At 36.7% G+C, this 15,730-nt stretch overlaps 1 protein-coding gene across 1 annotated transcript in view; it reads left to right on the top strand.

Annotated features, from left to right (window-relative positions):
- The window catches only part of EME2 (essential meiotic structure-specific endonuclease subunit 2), a 471,218-nt gene that overhangs the window by 278,303 nt on the left and 177,185 nt on the right, over window positions 1-15,730 (top strand). Inside the window, exon 5 of the mRNA XM_044089218.1 lies at window positions 9,863-9,965. Coding sequence (XP_043945153.1) covers window positions 9,863-9,965 — 103 coding nt within the window. The remainder of the gene's footprint in view (window positions 1-9,862; window positions 9,966-15,730) is intronic.

Here is a 15,730-nt window from a genome sequence, read left to right as displayed (position 1 = left end):
CTCTTATAGTGACTAAATAGGGATCCCAAAGACCGCCCTTTATGAAATTAATAATGACACCAATCTCCTATATAACTATTCAGAACATCATCCGATCTTAATAAATGCCAGTGATTATGAATGATGTTCATAAAACAACCGTATTTCTCCCATAAGTTGTAGCTAATCTGAGTATACGTGATTTTTGAGAATCTCGAACCTGATATGATAATAACTCAGATTTAACTTGCTGATTCGCAAATCGGTTGGCCCTGGTGATGTCACCCCCTTGAATAACCCCTACTTTTAAACCTGGACACAAGATCCTTTCTATAATGGTGGTATGTGGAAGAACTGGAACAAATCCTTTTAACACGAAGAAATTGTATCTTTGGGATATTCTTGATGACATGTTGGGGGTGGAAACTTATAGCATGTAATAAGGTATTGAATTGAGAAAATTTTCTAAATATTTCACTCTCAAGAGTGTCCAAGTCTGTTCTTTTAACCTGGACATCCAAGAATGTTATTTCAGATCTAGAATAGGTCAACTTAAATTCAGTACCCCATATGTTACAATTCAGATATTCCAAAAATTCCATAAGGAATTCTGTATCTGCTCTCCACACCAACCAACAGTCATCAAGATATCTTCTCCATATGTCCATTTCATTGATGTAAATATTATGATTAGTATCATAAATAACCTGTTCTTCCACATACTCCATAAATAAATCCGCATAAATGGGAGCAAAAGATGCCCCCATAGCAGTGCCCTGAAGCTGCCAAAAGCATCTATCCTTAAAATAGAAAACATTATGAGTCAGGACCTTTATTGTCATACAAACCAGAAGAGTATTGAAACCAGGTTTATAAATATTGGCCTTGTCCAGCCAGTATTGCAGGGCCAAAATGTTTGGCATTTAAAGCTTTTTAGGGCATATCAACACAGTAAAATAGTTCCAAGAGGACTAAGAGTTAGATTACAGCCCGTGGTGGCTGAGCCGGATGAATGCCTTCTAATGCAATGGGCAGAAGCAACAACAGGTTTCCATGACCTTTGTGGATATTTTGAGTAGGTTTTATGAGAGGAAGGTTGAAGAACAAGCTGCCAGTGTACTGATGGCTAGCAAAACAGTGGATGTGTTTTCTACACTTTTGTGTTATAAAGATAATATTGACAAACTTGGTAAAGAGTTGTCTGCATTGGATTCAAGTTTAAAGGACAAAAAGGTCAAGAAGTTCACCCGAGATGTGGGTGATTGATAGGGGAAAGCCCTTTGATATGCGGCCTAGGGTCAAATTTGGTATGTCCGTAGATGCACCTAAGAGATTGAGAGCTACACGGCCCAAATCCATTTTGAAGAAAGAAAGAAGCAGGGAGTCAATGCCATCAGGTGAGGATTCTTCCTCTAATATGGACTGGGAGGAGGCCCACACTGGGGTTTCCCCAATTTCTAAAAAGAACAACCTAGAGTCAAGTTTTGTTAGGAGGGTCCATTTAGGCATAAGCCCCGGAGACGAGGGGGGAGGAAGCACCACAAATCCTGAGGGTGTTGGGGAAATTCTTCAAAGGATGACCAAGATCTAGATTCTAAAGTTAACAATGTGCACAATATCTCTTCTGTAGTATTGGATGAACAACAAGTTGATGTGCTGAATAAAGCCTTAACTTTTGTGCCGGGGTTCTTTGTCCAAGAGCATTATTTTGCAGAGGATGTGGTAAAATTTTGTCGTAATTTGAACTTAAAATTCTTTTTTCATGGTTCTGAGGAGGTTGCCTCTGAACTGAGGAATTTTCGCTTCAGGTCCTCCAGGTTCAGGCCACCGATGCTACCCATTGTACAAGCATTCCAAAATGCGGTCCTTAAAGATTTACATTTACATCTGTATAAACAGGACATGGTGAAGGATAATTTGGACGAATAGCAGAGAATATGTTTAGACAAGCTTATTAACAATAAGGAAGTTGTTGTTGTTGTGTCTGCGGACAAGGGGGGAGCTGTGGTGGTTCAGGATTTGGAGGACTATGAAGCTGAGGGTGAGCGTCAACTCTTAAACAGCACCCATTATCAAGAAATGGATGTGGAACCAACTACGCAATTTAAACAAGATATTGACCACTTTCTAGACCTGGTTGAAGATGAGGGCATTATTACTAATGAAGTATGTTATCATTTGAAGGTTGATTATCCCAGTAAGCAGTATATTTATTTTCTGCCGAAAATTCATAGGTTCATACTAGGTTATATCTGCCCTAGGGCATTTATAAGCCTAGCCAGAGTTGTGTGGCTTTCACCACCCCTTAGGTTGAAGAATACTATACCCATTAGTTTGCCGTGCCTCTGTCCAGCAGTGATACAGAGATGATCCCCGGGGTAAACCTACGATCTCCCATCCACTGGTCAAGATTCCTCTTGAACAGAGCCAGCGAGGTGCTCTATCTCACATGGACCAGGATTCTGTTCCACAGCATAGGGAGTCTCTGGGTGATGAATCTGTCCCTCCAGCACGTCCTATTTATATCCGTGTTGAGGTTTAAGTCTCTTGCTCTTGTGGCTGTGGTGGATTTGGATTTTTTGAGGTGGAGCATGTCCATTAATTCCGGGTTGGACATGGCCTTGTATGTCAGGCACAGGTCACCTCTGAGCAGACGGTATGCCTGAATAGAGCTGGAGATTCTTCAGTCGGGCAGCATATGGCATATTTTTGAGCCCCTTTATCCTTTTGGTGAGGAACTTTTGGGGTCTTTCCAATTGCTACAGGTGGGTGTCGGGTAAGATACATTCCGAATGGGGCATTGTACTCAATCATTGGTCTGATAAGTGAAGAGTACAGGGGAACAATGACCTCCCTTGATCTGGATGTGAATCCCTTCATAATCAGGTGGGCAATGTAGAAGGTCCTCCTAACCACTTTGGCAATGTGAGTGTCAAAAGAAAGGCTACTGTCAACTTGGGTCCCCAGGTCCCTGATAACCTCTTCTGTGCTTAATGGATTGCCACCTATGTGGTAACTTGGGGTTACCTTGTTTATACCAAAGGGTATGACTATACATTTTTTGGCGTTTAGCTTAAGGCCATGGCTCTGGCACCAGTTATCCGTTTCTATGAGACCTCTCTGAAGGATATCTGTGTCTGATGGATTTTCAACTATGGCCCAGTTTGCAGTCATCTGCAAACTTTGTCAGCCACAATCCTCCTATGTTTGCCTGCACTTCTGAAAAGTAGATGCCGAACAAGAAGGGGCCCAGGACTGAGCCCTGTGGGACACCGCTTGTGACCGGCTTGGAGTCTGACATGGCACCAGCAACTCTAACCCTGTGGGTTCTGTCCTTGAGCCAGTTTGCAACCCATCTTGTGACATATGGGTTTACATTTAAGCTGGTGAGCTTTTCTATGATACCCGTGTGGGGTATTGTGTCGAAAGCTTTTGCAAGGTCAAGGTAGGCTGTGTGAACTGCCTTACCCTCATCAATGGCCTTGGTGACTGTTTCAAAAAAGTCGACCAAGTTCAAGAGGCATGATCTGCCCTTGACAAAGCCGAATTGGGTAGGATCCAATGTCTGTAGGTCCTAAGGATCCTATAAGACCGCCCGGTAGGCCGATAGTATCAGGTAGAGGTTCTTTGACAGAACCCTTGTCTGAATTTCTTACTTTATATTTAAAACCACGTTTGGTTTTTATACGTTCTAGAATTCAGGATACAACCCAGTTTCTTTCTATAATTTCTGACACGCAATTAGAATCGGATTGCCTTCTGTGTACTTTGGATGTCACCTCCTTGTATACAAACATTCCCCACTGTGCGGGACTTATGGCCCAGCAATACTGTCTGGACAAGGCCAATATTTATAAGCCTGGTTTCAGTACTCTTCTGGTTTGTATGACAAAAAAGGTCCCGACTCATAATGTTTTCTATTTTAAGGATAGATGCTTTTGGCAGCTTCAGGGCACTGCTATGGGGCCATCTTTTGCCCCCATTTATGCGGATTTATTTATGGCTTATGTGGAAGTACAGGTTATTTATGATACTAGTCATAATATTTACATCAATGAAATGGACATATGGAGAAGATATCTTGATGACTGTTGGGTGGTGTGGAGAGCAGATACAGAATTCCTTATGGAATTTTTGGTATATCTGAATGGTAACATATGGGGTATTGAATTTAAGTTGACCTATTCTATGTCTGAAATAACATTCTTGGATGTTCTGGTTAAAAGAACCGACATGGACACTCTTGAGAGTGAAATATTTAGAAAATTCCCTCAATTCAATGCCTTATTACATGCTACAAGTTTCCACCCCCAACATGTCATCAAGAATATCCCAAACATCCCAATTTCTTTGTGTTAAAAGGATTTGTTCCAGTTCTTCCACATACGACCATTATAGAAGGGATCTTGTGTCCAGGTTTAAAAGTAGGGGTTATTCAAGGGGGTGACATCACCAGGGCCAACCGATTTGCGAATCAGCAAGTTAGATCTGAGTTATTATCCTATCGGGTTAGAGATTCTCAAAAATCACTTGTACTCAGATTAGCTACAACTTATGGGAGAAATATGGTTGGTTTTATGAACATCATTCGTAATCATTGGCATTTATTAAGATCGGATGATGTTCTGAATATTTATATAGGAGATTGGTGTCATTATTCATTTTGTAAAGGGCGGTCTTTGGGATCCCTATTTAGTCACTATAAGAGGTTTCATGAAAAGGGTTTATGTTCAACTACTCAAATCAGTTTGTTTGGTCAATCAATATTGGGTTGTTACCCATGTAGTTATTGTACCTATTGTCCTAGCGTGTTAAAATCCCAGACTTTTTCTTCACATAATTGTGCACAGGTTTATAATGCTTTATGTTTTGCTAATTGTAGTACTTCCTGAGTTATTTATTTGGCCCAGTGTAATTGTCAAGCATTTTATGTTGGACAAACATCCCGTCCTTCCAAAGTAAGGATAGGGGAACACCTGAGTGATATCAAGAATAAAAAGGGTTCCAGTTCTTTGTATAAGCATATTTCTAAACCTTCTGTGGGCATTTTTTGTTTTATAGTTATTGATCATATTAGGTTCCAGAACAAACAATTCCATGTTTTACATGAAATTCTTACTAATAAGGAAAAAATGTGGATCATCAAATTGGGGGCTCTTTTTTTCCCCGGGTCTGAATGATCACTTTTGAAGCATCCCTATTTAAATTATGTATTTACATTTATTTTTGGGTTGTATGTAGACAATTACATTTGTTTATGTGGATTGTCAGCTCTGTATTATTTTTGTATACACCAGAGGGCACTCCTTGTCTGCAAAAGACATATAAAAGAAAGGAGATAGCATGTTAGGTACAACTATTTTTGCATCATGTTTGGTTGCTGAAGAAGGCTGTGGCCGAAATCGGTACAACCATGTTGGTGTACTGTGATAATTTTTGTTGTCCTATTATGTAATAAATTATTGGATATGCCACAGGAGTCGGGTGCTGGCTTTTTCTTTTTGGAATGTTAACAACAAGACTAGTGACAGTCCCAGGTATGCTTTAGAGATAAGTGTAGATAGTCACGCTATATGTAGAATTATCTGTGATGACTGGAAAGTTATTGCAGGTAATCCTGATGTAGCCAGAGTTTTTGGGAGACAGTCCACCTTTTGTTTACAAAAAGAATAGAAATATAAAACAACTTTTGGAGTCTTAACAGACATCATTCTGATGCCAGAGGTATGTTTAAATGCTCTGGTTGTAGGGCTTGTAGATTTATTTTTGAAGGACTCATCATTTCCTTAGGCCATGTGGAAAGAACCTTCATGGTCCCTGGCCAGGTAAATTGTAGTACTGTAGGTATTGTTTACATTGCCTTATGTTCTGATGCCCTGCCTTTTATGTTGGCATGTCCACTAGAAGTTTAATAAAAAGAATTTTGGAGCATGAGTATGCCATTAAAACAAAACATTCTAACAGTGCTTTGTTTAAGCATTCTATTGCTTGTGTCAACTGGAAAAAAATGTACTTTTTCTGTGTTGGAGGTGGTTAGGCAGGACATAAGGCGAGGCAACTTTAGAAATCTTTTGGCCCAGAGGGAGGCTGAGTGACAGTTTAGGCTGGCCTCCTATATTTCCCCAGGTCTTAATGACACTGTGAACATTAAGTGTTTTTTAAACAATAGGAAAGTGACTATTAAGAAATATTAGTTTTGTTTTTTTCCTACAGCACTAGTTTATTGTTTTTTAATCAACAAAGTTTTGAATACTGAAACAGTTCATCTGCTTGCATTTTATTTTATTTTGTCCTATGGCTTTTATTCAGCATTTAAGTATGATGTAATCAGTTTTAACGAGAGTGATGTGCTGACTGACTGGTGTTAATTGCCTGTATTATTTAAATGTTTAACTGACTGAGTTTTTATGTTTAGTTTCTGAAGAAGTCTGTTAGACGAATACCGAATATTAAACTTTGACTATGGTAAAAAGTACTTACTGGAGTCCTCCTGGTGCATTATTTGGTGTTTTTTGCTTCTCTATAAATAATTATTGTTACTACTTAACCATAGCTCCCTTTCTTTTATTTCCACCCTATTTTTAAACTCCACCTTAATTCTATCCCACTCCCTAGCTATATTTTCAGAGGTAATTTTTAGTGTCTCAAGTAGCTCCTGAGTAATTGCTGCTACCCATTCCTTAAATTCCTCTCTTTTCAACAGATAGATGGGAAAGCACCAGTGTCTCATTTTTATTTCATTACCCTGTGTTTTTATTTGTTATTATTAGTGCATGATCTGAAATAGTTATCGGGTGCATATCAAGACCTTCAATTAAATGCACATATGCATGTGAAGTATAAATCCTGTCTAGCTTAGCCCAGTTTTTAATATCTTGGGAGTAATATGTAAATTAACTGAGAACTCCTATTAATGAATTCACATCTTCCTTGCCAAATATTTTCATAAATGTCTTAGAAAACTACCCTTCTTTGTTATATTTTCACTTCTGAGCCTCCCAGACACATCTTCACTGCTCCAAATCAAATTCCAGTCGCCACCAATAATAGTCCTTGCTGAAAACTGATTGATTATTTCTCCCAGAATTTTCTTAAGCTCCACTGTAGCAGTTTTAGATTATGAATACGTGCCATTGTAATCCTCCTCCCTTGTAAGTAGACGCTTAGCACTACAAATCTGCCATTATCTTTTTTATTCTCTTCTGTCACTATTGGAACCTCTCTTGCAATTAATGTAATTGTACCTCTTTTCCTTTTTCCCAGACATTCTGCTGAATAACCATTCTGAATACCTTTATTTATCAAATTCACATGTTTGGTTCTTTCCAAGTGTGTCTCCTGTAACATAGCTATTTGCACTCTACAGTTTTTAATATAGTTCATTATTCTTTCTTTTTTGCATTTATCTATGATACAATTGACATTTAAAGACATTACAGAAAACATCATTTGATTAAAAAGTTATTTTTCCCACCTTTTATGTATAACATCTTTTTGTTAAATGTCTAGTTCCAGCTTTTATATCATATGCATAAGCTGTTTAGCAGGTTGAACTTGTATACAGTTTTTTCTTGTCATATCCATTTGAGACCATGTCACATCTTATAAAACCCTCAAAAAAAGGCAGACAAACCCCATTACCCCCTAAAACCTATTAATACTAAAACACAAAATTATATACATCTACAAATATTGAAGTTTTACCCTTCTAATAGGAACAAATGTCCCAGACAGCCACACTCACAGACTGGAGTTAACCTAAAAGAAAAGGTTATCCATGTTAAGACACATGGTGCAGTCTGTGATTCTGTTAAGTGCTAACTGGTTTTGTCTTATCTTTCTAACTCTCTCAGCTGGGGAAAAGCCTGAATGCTTTCAGACAACATCATCTCCTAGGCATTTTATCTTTTCTTTTTTTTCCCAGCCATCCACTCTCCACCAGACTGTGACCAATTTATTTTTATCAGATTTGCTTCATAGTGACATGACAAGAAGACAGCCAATTTGTCATTATCAGATTTTCTCCATGGAGACATGAGAACCAGACAGTCAATTTCTCTTTATCAGATTGTTTCCATGGAGGAATAAGGGCCAGATACAGAATTGCTACTAAACACACATTCATTTCCTAGGAAAAAAGCTTAATAATATTGAATATTCTTTCATTTACTTGCTTTATCTTAAAACTTGTTACTAAATCAATCTAAGGTCCTTAATCTGGTCATTCCCCCACGCAAGAATGAGAAAAAAAACACATTCATTTATCTTTTATCATGCTCTTTTAACCAGTTTTTTTCCCTACATTGCAGTGCCTACATTTCTTAAACCTGATTACTGTAGCTGAGAAAAGTTTACTTTATAGCATGCAAAGAAAACTGTACACCACAAAAATAGTAAGAACAATGTTTTGTTTACTTACAATTAACTTTCTCCCCTGTCTCCCCCTCTGCAAAGCATTTTTTGAACATTAATTACACGAAGTAGGGCATATACTTTAGATTCCCCCACAAGTCCAACACATTATGAAAAAGTCCAATATTTCCAGATTTTCTTGTTCTATCATATTTTGCAAATATAATTGTTGCATTGTACAGTCTTTCTGTGGACTTTATTACCAGAAGAACAAAAAGCAGAATTTCCTACTGTTTCTCAGCTCACTTTTTTGGACAAACTTTTGTATTTCCTCATTAGCATGTACTTCATCAAAAAATGATTTTGTCCCTCCAGGGGAGAATAACTTGAAGACAGCTGGGTACAGCAGTTTGAATGTCACACTTGCTTCTCGACATTCCCTGAATGATGGAATTAATTTACTCCTCTTCTGCCTGGTGTACAAGGAGTAATCATTCTCCACAACCACTCTGTTGTCTCCCACTTTTAGTATTTTGTCCTTTTGCTACAGTTTTGTCAGAATCACCTTCTTCTGCTGGTAAGATTGCATCTTTACTATTAAAGGTCTGGGCTACTTTCTCCTAGCAAGGTTTGGAACACAGACAGTGTGCCCCTTCAACTTACTACTCTTGCTGTGGAATACCAGTCCAGTTGCTTATGTGTGCTTTCATAAAATTAATGCAGTCTGTTCTTTCCAGCTTCACTGGTATAGCTGAAAATCTCAGGTTTTCCCTAAATGCTCTGTCCTCTAATTGTATTGATTTTTAAAACAGCTCTTCCTGAGCAGTCTCATTTTCAGACAGCTTTTTCTTCATTTCACCTTCTGATTTTTGCAGCTTTATCACCTCATCTGAATATCTGTTTAAAGCGTCTTCCATTTTTCCTGCCTTTTTTTATTTGTGTTGATCTACTCCATCAGTGTTTTATTTTAATCCGGTCTGTGTGCAGTTGTCTTATCTTCCTATAGGTTACTGGAAGTCATGTTTGAAGGTTGCATTACTTTTTGCTGAACAGCTGTAGGACTTTCCCTAGTCAGTGTTTCTTCCTCATTTTTTGTAGCTGATTTTTTCCAGCTGCTTTACATTTCTTTTTTCCTGACATTCAGACAGTACACTTACTAGCCACTTACTGAAATTTACCCATAAACGCAAAAGTCTACTGTCCTTTTCTCTTTTTCACACTGGGAGAGCTAGTGTTAAGCTGCTACTCAGTGTGCAGCCATCTTAGAAGTCCTCAAGGTAACAAATGTTGGTGGCATGATGGGGAAGAAAGAGGTAACTAGGAACATGTTTCAGTCTTCTCAATGTTCGTTATGGATAAGAGCAGTGGCTTGTTGAAAGTTTAAAAAAATACATGGAATTTTCAGATTCTGTTGACTGTAATATCTTTTAATGTGACTGGCTTGATACTATCTGTGAAAAGTGTATAGAGCGAGAGTTCTTAGCTGCCTGCTTTTACCATACACATGTAACCATCATTTCTTTGTTTGTAGCCACATGTCCTTTCGAAGCAGAGAGAGATCTTTGGGCCACAGAGATGACAGTGGTATTCTTATGGACTTGGATTTGGAAGTGACTCCAGTGAATGTAGAAGAGGTAGGTTTTATCGCTGAAAGATCAAGGAGATTCATGAAGGGATATACAGTTTAATAAAGGCTATTTTGTCCTGATACAAGTTATTGACATCCACCAGTATTTGTATGAATGAGTATGTAGTGTCCTACATGGTGCTAAAATGTGCTTAGTTTCTTCCTTCTTGAAACATCAGTTAAATTAAACGTTGCTTTCCAAAATGTGTATTGAAAAGACTCAAATACATTCTCAGTTACCTCTTTCTTCCCCATCATACCACCAACATTTGATATCTACATGAGGAAAAATTCTTTGAAGTCTGCTTGGGGTATAAGAAATACCTACGGAAACACTTCAAGCAGAGATGCCAAGTCTTCTTGAATTTGTTGTATATTTTTGAGGCATACATATGTCCCCCCATTATTCTCGTATAAATTGCTTTTCCAATCTTTGTTCCCAATCTTTTCTGACTTCCTTTGATTGATTATTATACTTAGCATGCACTATTTTATATGCCCTACTAATTATCCCTTTTTAACAGCAAACTATGCTCTAGATTTAACTAAAACCCCCACCAGAGCAGGTCTTTCACTTAAGATTCACATTTTTTCTCTTTGCCTGTACTACATAAATGTCTGGTAAGGAAGGCAGTCTCTAGCCTGCAGTCCACACATTTCCTTAGCCTCACCCCGCTCCATTACCTTAACCCCTCTAGTTATTTGCTTGCAATACTTTTGTTCGTTTACCAGTTTTCCCCAGTAAGTTCCAGTCGCCTCTTGCCTATTTTCTGTACCCCTACTTGCAGTCATCAATATTGCCAAGATCTGTTTTATGCATTCTCGTGTTGGCTTAGTTCTTATAATGCTTTCTGCTACTTTATAAATATAATATTTTGTATGTTCTTTATTATTCTCAGCGATCTATATCCAAAATCCCACCCTCTCTTTCTTGTGTGTGTGTGTGTGTGTGTGTATATGTATATGTGTATGTATATATATATATATATATATATATATATATATATATATATATATATATATAATATAAAAGTTATACACGTGTGTGTGTGTGTGTGTGTGTGTGTGTGTGTGTGTGTGTGTGTGTGTGTAAAAGAACCTTAACTGTGTAGCTCTAAAATATCCCTTCATATCAGGTAACCCTAAACAACCTTGTTCTATTGAAAGGAATACTTATCCCACTTTACTCTCGTCCTCTTCTGCTCCCAGATAAATTCCTTCAACTCTTTATTAATTATTGTCCACAACTTCTCCTGTGGTTGACAAAAATAACAGTAACTTGTATATAAAATTAAAGGGACTAAATTATTTTCACTGCTTGTATCTTATTATTCATATCCGTAAACAAGAGCTCTTAGTTTATCAGTTTTTGTATTGTCTTTTGTGTAGTCTCTTCCCACATAATCATTAGCTTCTATTACAGAAGCCTTTTTAACCCATGCTCCTAAATGCTTCATCTTATTGTGTTGCCATAAATATGGGTATTGCTTAACCAGTTTGTGTGGGTACCATACCTCTCAACTGTACAGATTTTCGCAGAATGTCCAGATTTTTGTCTCATATTTTTGGTCCATTTTTCATAAAATTGTGTTTTTTCTGGCAAATTAGTAGCAAATCATTAAAGACTGAAGTTAGAAAATAATGACACATTTGTGTTTCAGACTTCATACCCTTCAGAAAATTCTTGCTAATGCAAAACCTGTTATTATATCAACTTTCAAAGTTTGTAAGAGCAATATTAAAAAATTGTCCTTATTTTTGGGCCTTTGTCCCACTTTTATTTATGGCTTTGTCCAGATTTCTTGCTCTGATTTTGAGAGGTATGATGGGTGCATAATTTATATCTGTAGCCTTTGTTTTACCTTCATTAATTTTATATCACGAAAAGGCCTGAAACTGTCTCAGAATGTTCCACAGCACTGAGATGTCATTTTTTGTTTTCTTAAAGTACAAAATAATTTTGTCCACAAATAAAATTAACTTTTCTTCATTATCATACCATTTATATCCTTGCATTTCTGAGGCCATTATTTTCTTTACAAATGGTTCTAAATTTAAAGCAAATGACAAAGGGAAAAGAGGACACCTCTGCTTGGTACTTGGTACCTCTGTTCGAACGCAACTTGTCAGAAAAGAATAGTCTCATTTAATTCTTGCCTTTGATCCTTCATACATCCTCCTAATTAACCTTATTTTAGGGAATGTGAATGCTTTCATTACTCTGCTAATAAATCACAGCTTACTCTGTCTAGTGTTTTGTCTACATCAAGACCCACCATCAGTGATATTTTCTTACATTCTGCTTCCTTTGATCATCATTGTTCTATTATTATTGTCAAATGTTTGCACCCCCTCTCCAAAATCACATTGATTCATATCTGTCAATTTTGGCAAAAGCTATGCCATTCGTCAAGCTGTTTATACCATTATATAGGCATAAACACTTTAGTCATGGTTTAACTTTGAAATAGGTCATTATAAAACTGTGTCTGATGTGTCTTTACCGTCCTTAGGTAATACAGCCATTGCAGCTTTTTTCTAAGATGTTGGTGCTTCCTCTCCTTTTAAAATACTGTTAAAATCTTCCAGATCTTTATTGCTTTCTTCCTTCCAAACTTCCACATGAATGCAGTCTGTTCTTGGAGACTTTCCTGAAGATTGATTATACAGCACCATTTTTATCTTATCCCCGTGTATCTTAACTATTAGTTGTAGAGCCTCATATGTCTCTAACCTTGCCACAATTGAGTCTTCCATAAATATTTTCATTTGTGCTCTTTACTGACTTCCACATTTCTCTGCTTTATACAAATTTTCTTAAAATTTATGAAGCATCTCTGCAACCTCTACAGCATCTCTTTTTTGTTTTTTTCTTGTTGTAGGCTTCCTATGTTTGGCAACAACCTTTAAACTTTCTACTGCCTAAGTCGGTGTGTTAAAAGATTTTGTGCTCCGGAGTTATCATCAAAAATATGTGCTTAACAGCAGTCGTTCTAAATTGATGCATATTATCCAGATACCATCTTATTTTCTCTTTAACCACTCTGGATTTGCAACTCTTTTTTTGTTCTGTGAGATTGACTTTACTTTGCAATGCTTTAACTTTTGTCAGTCCCTCTAAGTAATTCCTATTACTTCTTGCCCATGTTGCTTTATTTTTACCTTGTTTTTAAAATCCATTTTCATTTTATCCCATTCACTAGTTATAACTTCTGAAGATATTTTGTCTTCCCTAGTAACTCTCGAATAATTATCACTACCCTTTCCTTAAATTCTTCTCTTTTTAACAGGTAGGTGGAAGAGTGTTAGTGTCTCATTTTTACTTCTCTACCCTACATTCTTATCTTAGATTTATTAGTGCATGATCTGAAATAGTTATTGTGGATGAGTGTTGAAGCTTTTAATTAAATGCAAATGTTCCTGTGAAATATAATTTCTGTGTACCCTAGCCCAGTTATTGTACCTTGGGGATAATATGTAAATTCTATTTGAGTCCCTACTACTGAATTAACATGTTCCATGCCAGATATTTTCACAAAGCAGAAATCTACCCTCTTTTGTTATATTTCCTTTCTAGATATAGCTGATACATCCTCACTATTTCAAAACAAGTTCTAGCCCCCACCAATAAGTAATACTCCCTGCTGAAAGATAATTATTTCTCCCAAAATTCTCTTAAGCTCCATAATAGCAGTTTTTGGTTGAATATAAATACACGTTCTCCTCTTTCACTATTGGATCTCTCTAGAATTTGGTATAATTATTCCCCTTTTCAGTTTTCCCTGATACTCTGCTCAGTATCCATCTTGAAATCATTTCTTTGATAAACGCACATGCTGATTTCTTTCCAGAGGTGTCTCCTTCAGCACTATTTGTCCTCTGCATTTCTTTATATAATTCAATACTGTTTCCTTTTTGTATAAACCTGTAAGGCCATTTACATTTCAAGATAATATGGATAGCCTGTATAATAAAAAGCTATTGCTACTTTTTGAATGCGTATTTTTAGCTTTTGTGTTGCATGCATACACTAATATTTGGCAGGCTGATCTTTTATACAGTTGTTTCTTCCCATCTTCATTTAAACTTGTGTCAGATTTTTCAAGACTTTTTTTTTTTTTTAAATGAAAACCTTCCAGAAAAACTAAATACATTTTCCAAACATCTACATCCACTGTTAACAAAGAACAAACCCACAAAATTATGTAAAAAAAAAGTGAAGTTTAACCCTCCAGATTAGAACAATTGTCCCACATCGACAGCTGCATCCACGGGCATCACCTTACGTAAAATTAAGGTTACATATGCTAAATTGCATGTTACAGCCTGTGCTCATACTTAAACTGATTACTACCTGTTCTTCTATCCCTCCCCCTCCCAGATGTGAAATAAACAGGTTGTATGCTTTCAGAAAATATTAACTTTTTGCCTAAGAAAAAGTGCACTGTCTGTCTTTAAATAAAACTGAATTGTACACTGCTATATTTAATGCCTTAAGACTGCTAGGGAACATGGTATTTCTTATTCACTTTAATTCCAAACTTTATTTTTCACTGAACTGCTTGCCTTTGTACCTCTAAATTTTGCATTTCCCTCAACAATGAATGCTCAAAACTCTCAAGATTAATTGCTTGCACCTGCAGAAAGTTCCTATTCATGGAGAAGTACCTGGCAATTGATTTTTGAAAATTTCACTTAAAACAGAATGCACAATTGCTTTCACCTGCAGACTTCTTGATTCCCACTGAACATCTGCTATTGGAAAAAAAAACAATCTTTGAAAAGATAAGAAAAATGGCATTTTTCATGGCTTTCATCATTTTATCTTAAAACAATTGTTTATAGCTTAAGCCTAGGGCATTAATCTAGGCAGTCACCCTTGTAAAAACAAGAGGACTATCTTAATTATACATATAATATAATTTGTGCTCTTTTACACCCCACCTCAGCAACTTATAAGGTCACAGCATATTAACTTTAAACTTGCTTTTGTCCAGCATTTCTTCTGTTTTACTGTAAAGCCTGTTTTTCTTACAACTAAAAAGTACTTGTTTACTTTCATATTTTTAACACATACGACACTCACTAAAAAGAGTACCCCAACACATTTAAAATATACCTGCCTCCACAGCACACAAAACTACTTTACTGTATATAACATACAGTTTATATTGTGAAATGTTTTATATAAGTACTATTAAGAAGAAAAAATTACAATTAACTTTCATTCCCCTTTTAGTGCCATCCAAAACATTAAATAACATACAGTGAGGTATATGCTTTACAGTCCACCCACAATTTTAACAAAATCTGCAAAAGGCCAGTCTTTTTCAGCAACTTTTTCTTGCAAACACTATGCTTTATACTCTCCCATTTATTCACTAAGTTCAGTGTTGCTGGTCTTCCTGTTCATCTCCACCTACCCACACCACACTCTAGTTCAAGGTACTCCTGATTCTTTTAATCAACTCCTCTGCTTTTTTTCTGTCTCCAATTCATTTTCCTTTGGAACACTGGAAAAGATTTTACTAGCAAAGTTCCTCTTTAAACTTATTGTCAGAAGAGTGAGAAGTAGAATTCCTTTCTGTTTGCTAGCTTACATTTTGTTGAATAAACTTTTTTTATTTTCTCCTTAGCCTGTTTTGCATCAAAAAATGTCTCTGATCTTCTAGGAAAAAAATATTCTGAATACCGATGGATACAACAGCTTAAATCTCACACCTGCTTCTAGACATTCCCTTATCGCTGGGATAAATTTGCTTTTCCTGCCTG

Source organism: Protopterus annectens, chromosome 12.part0, assembly GCF_019279795.1.
Source record: "Protopterus annectens isolate FY-2018-M chromosome 12.part0, PAN1.0, whole genome shotgun sequence".
Classification (NCBI taxonomy): domain Eukaryota; kingdom Metazoa; phylum Chordata; order Ceratodontiformes; family Protopteridae; genus Protopterus; species Protopterus annectens.
This window is presented reverse-complemented; position numbering and strand designations above follow the sequence as displayed.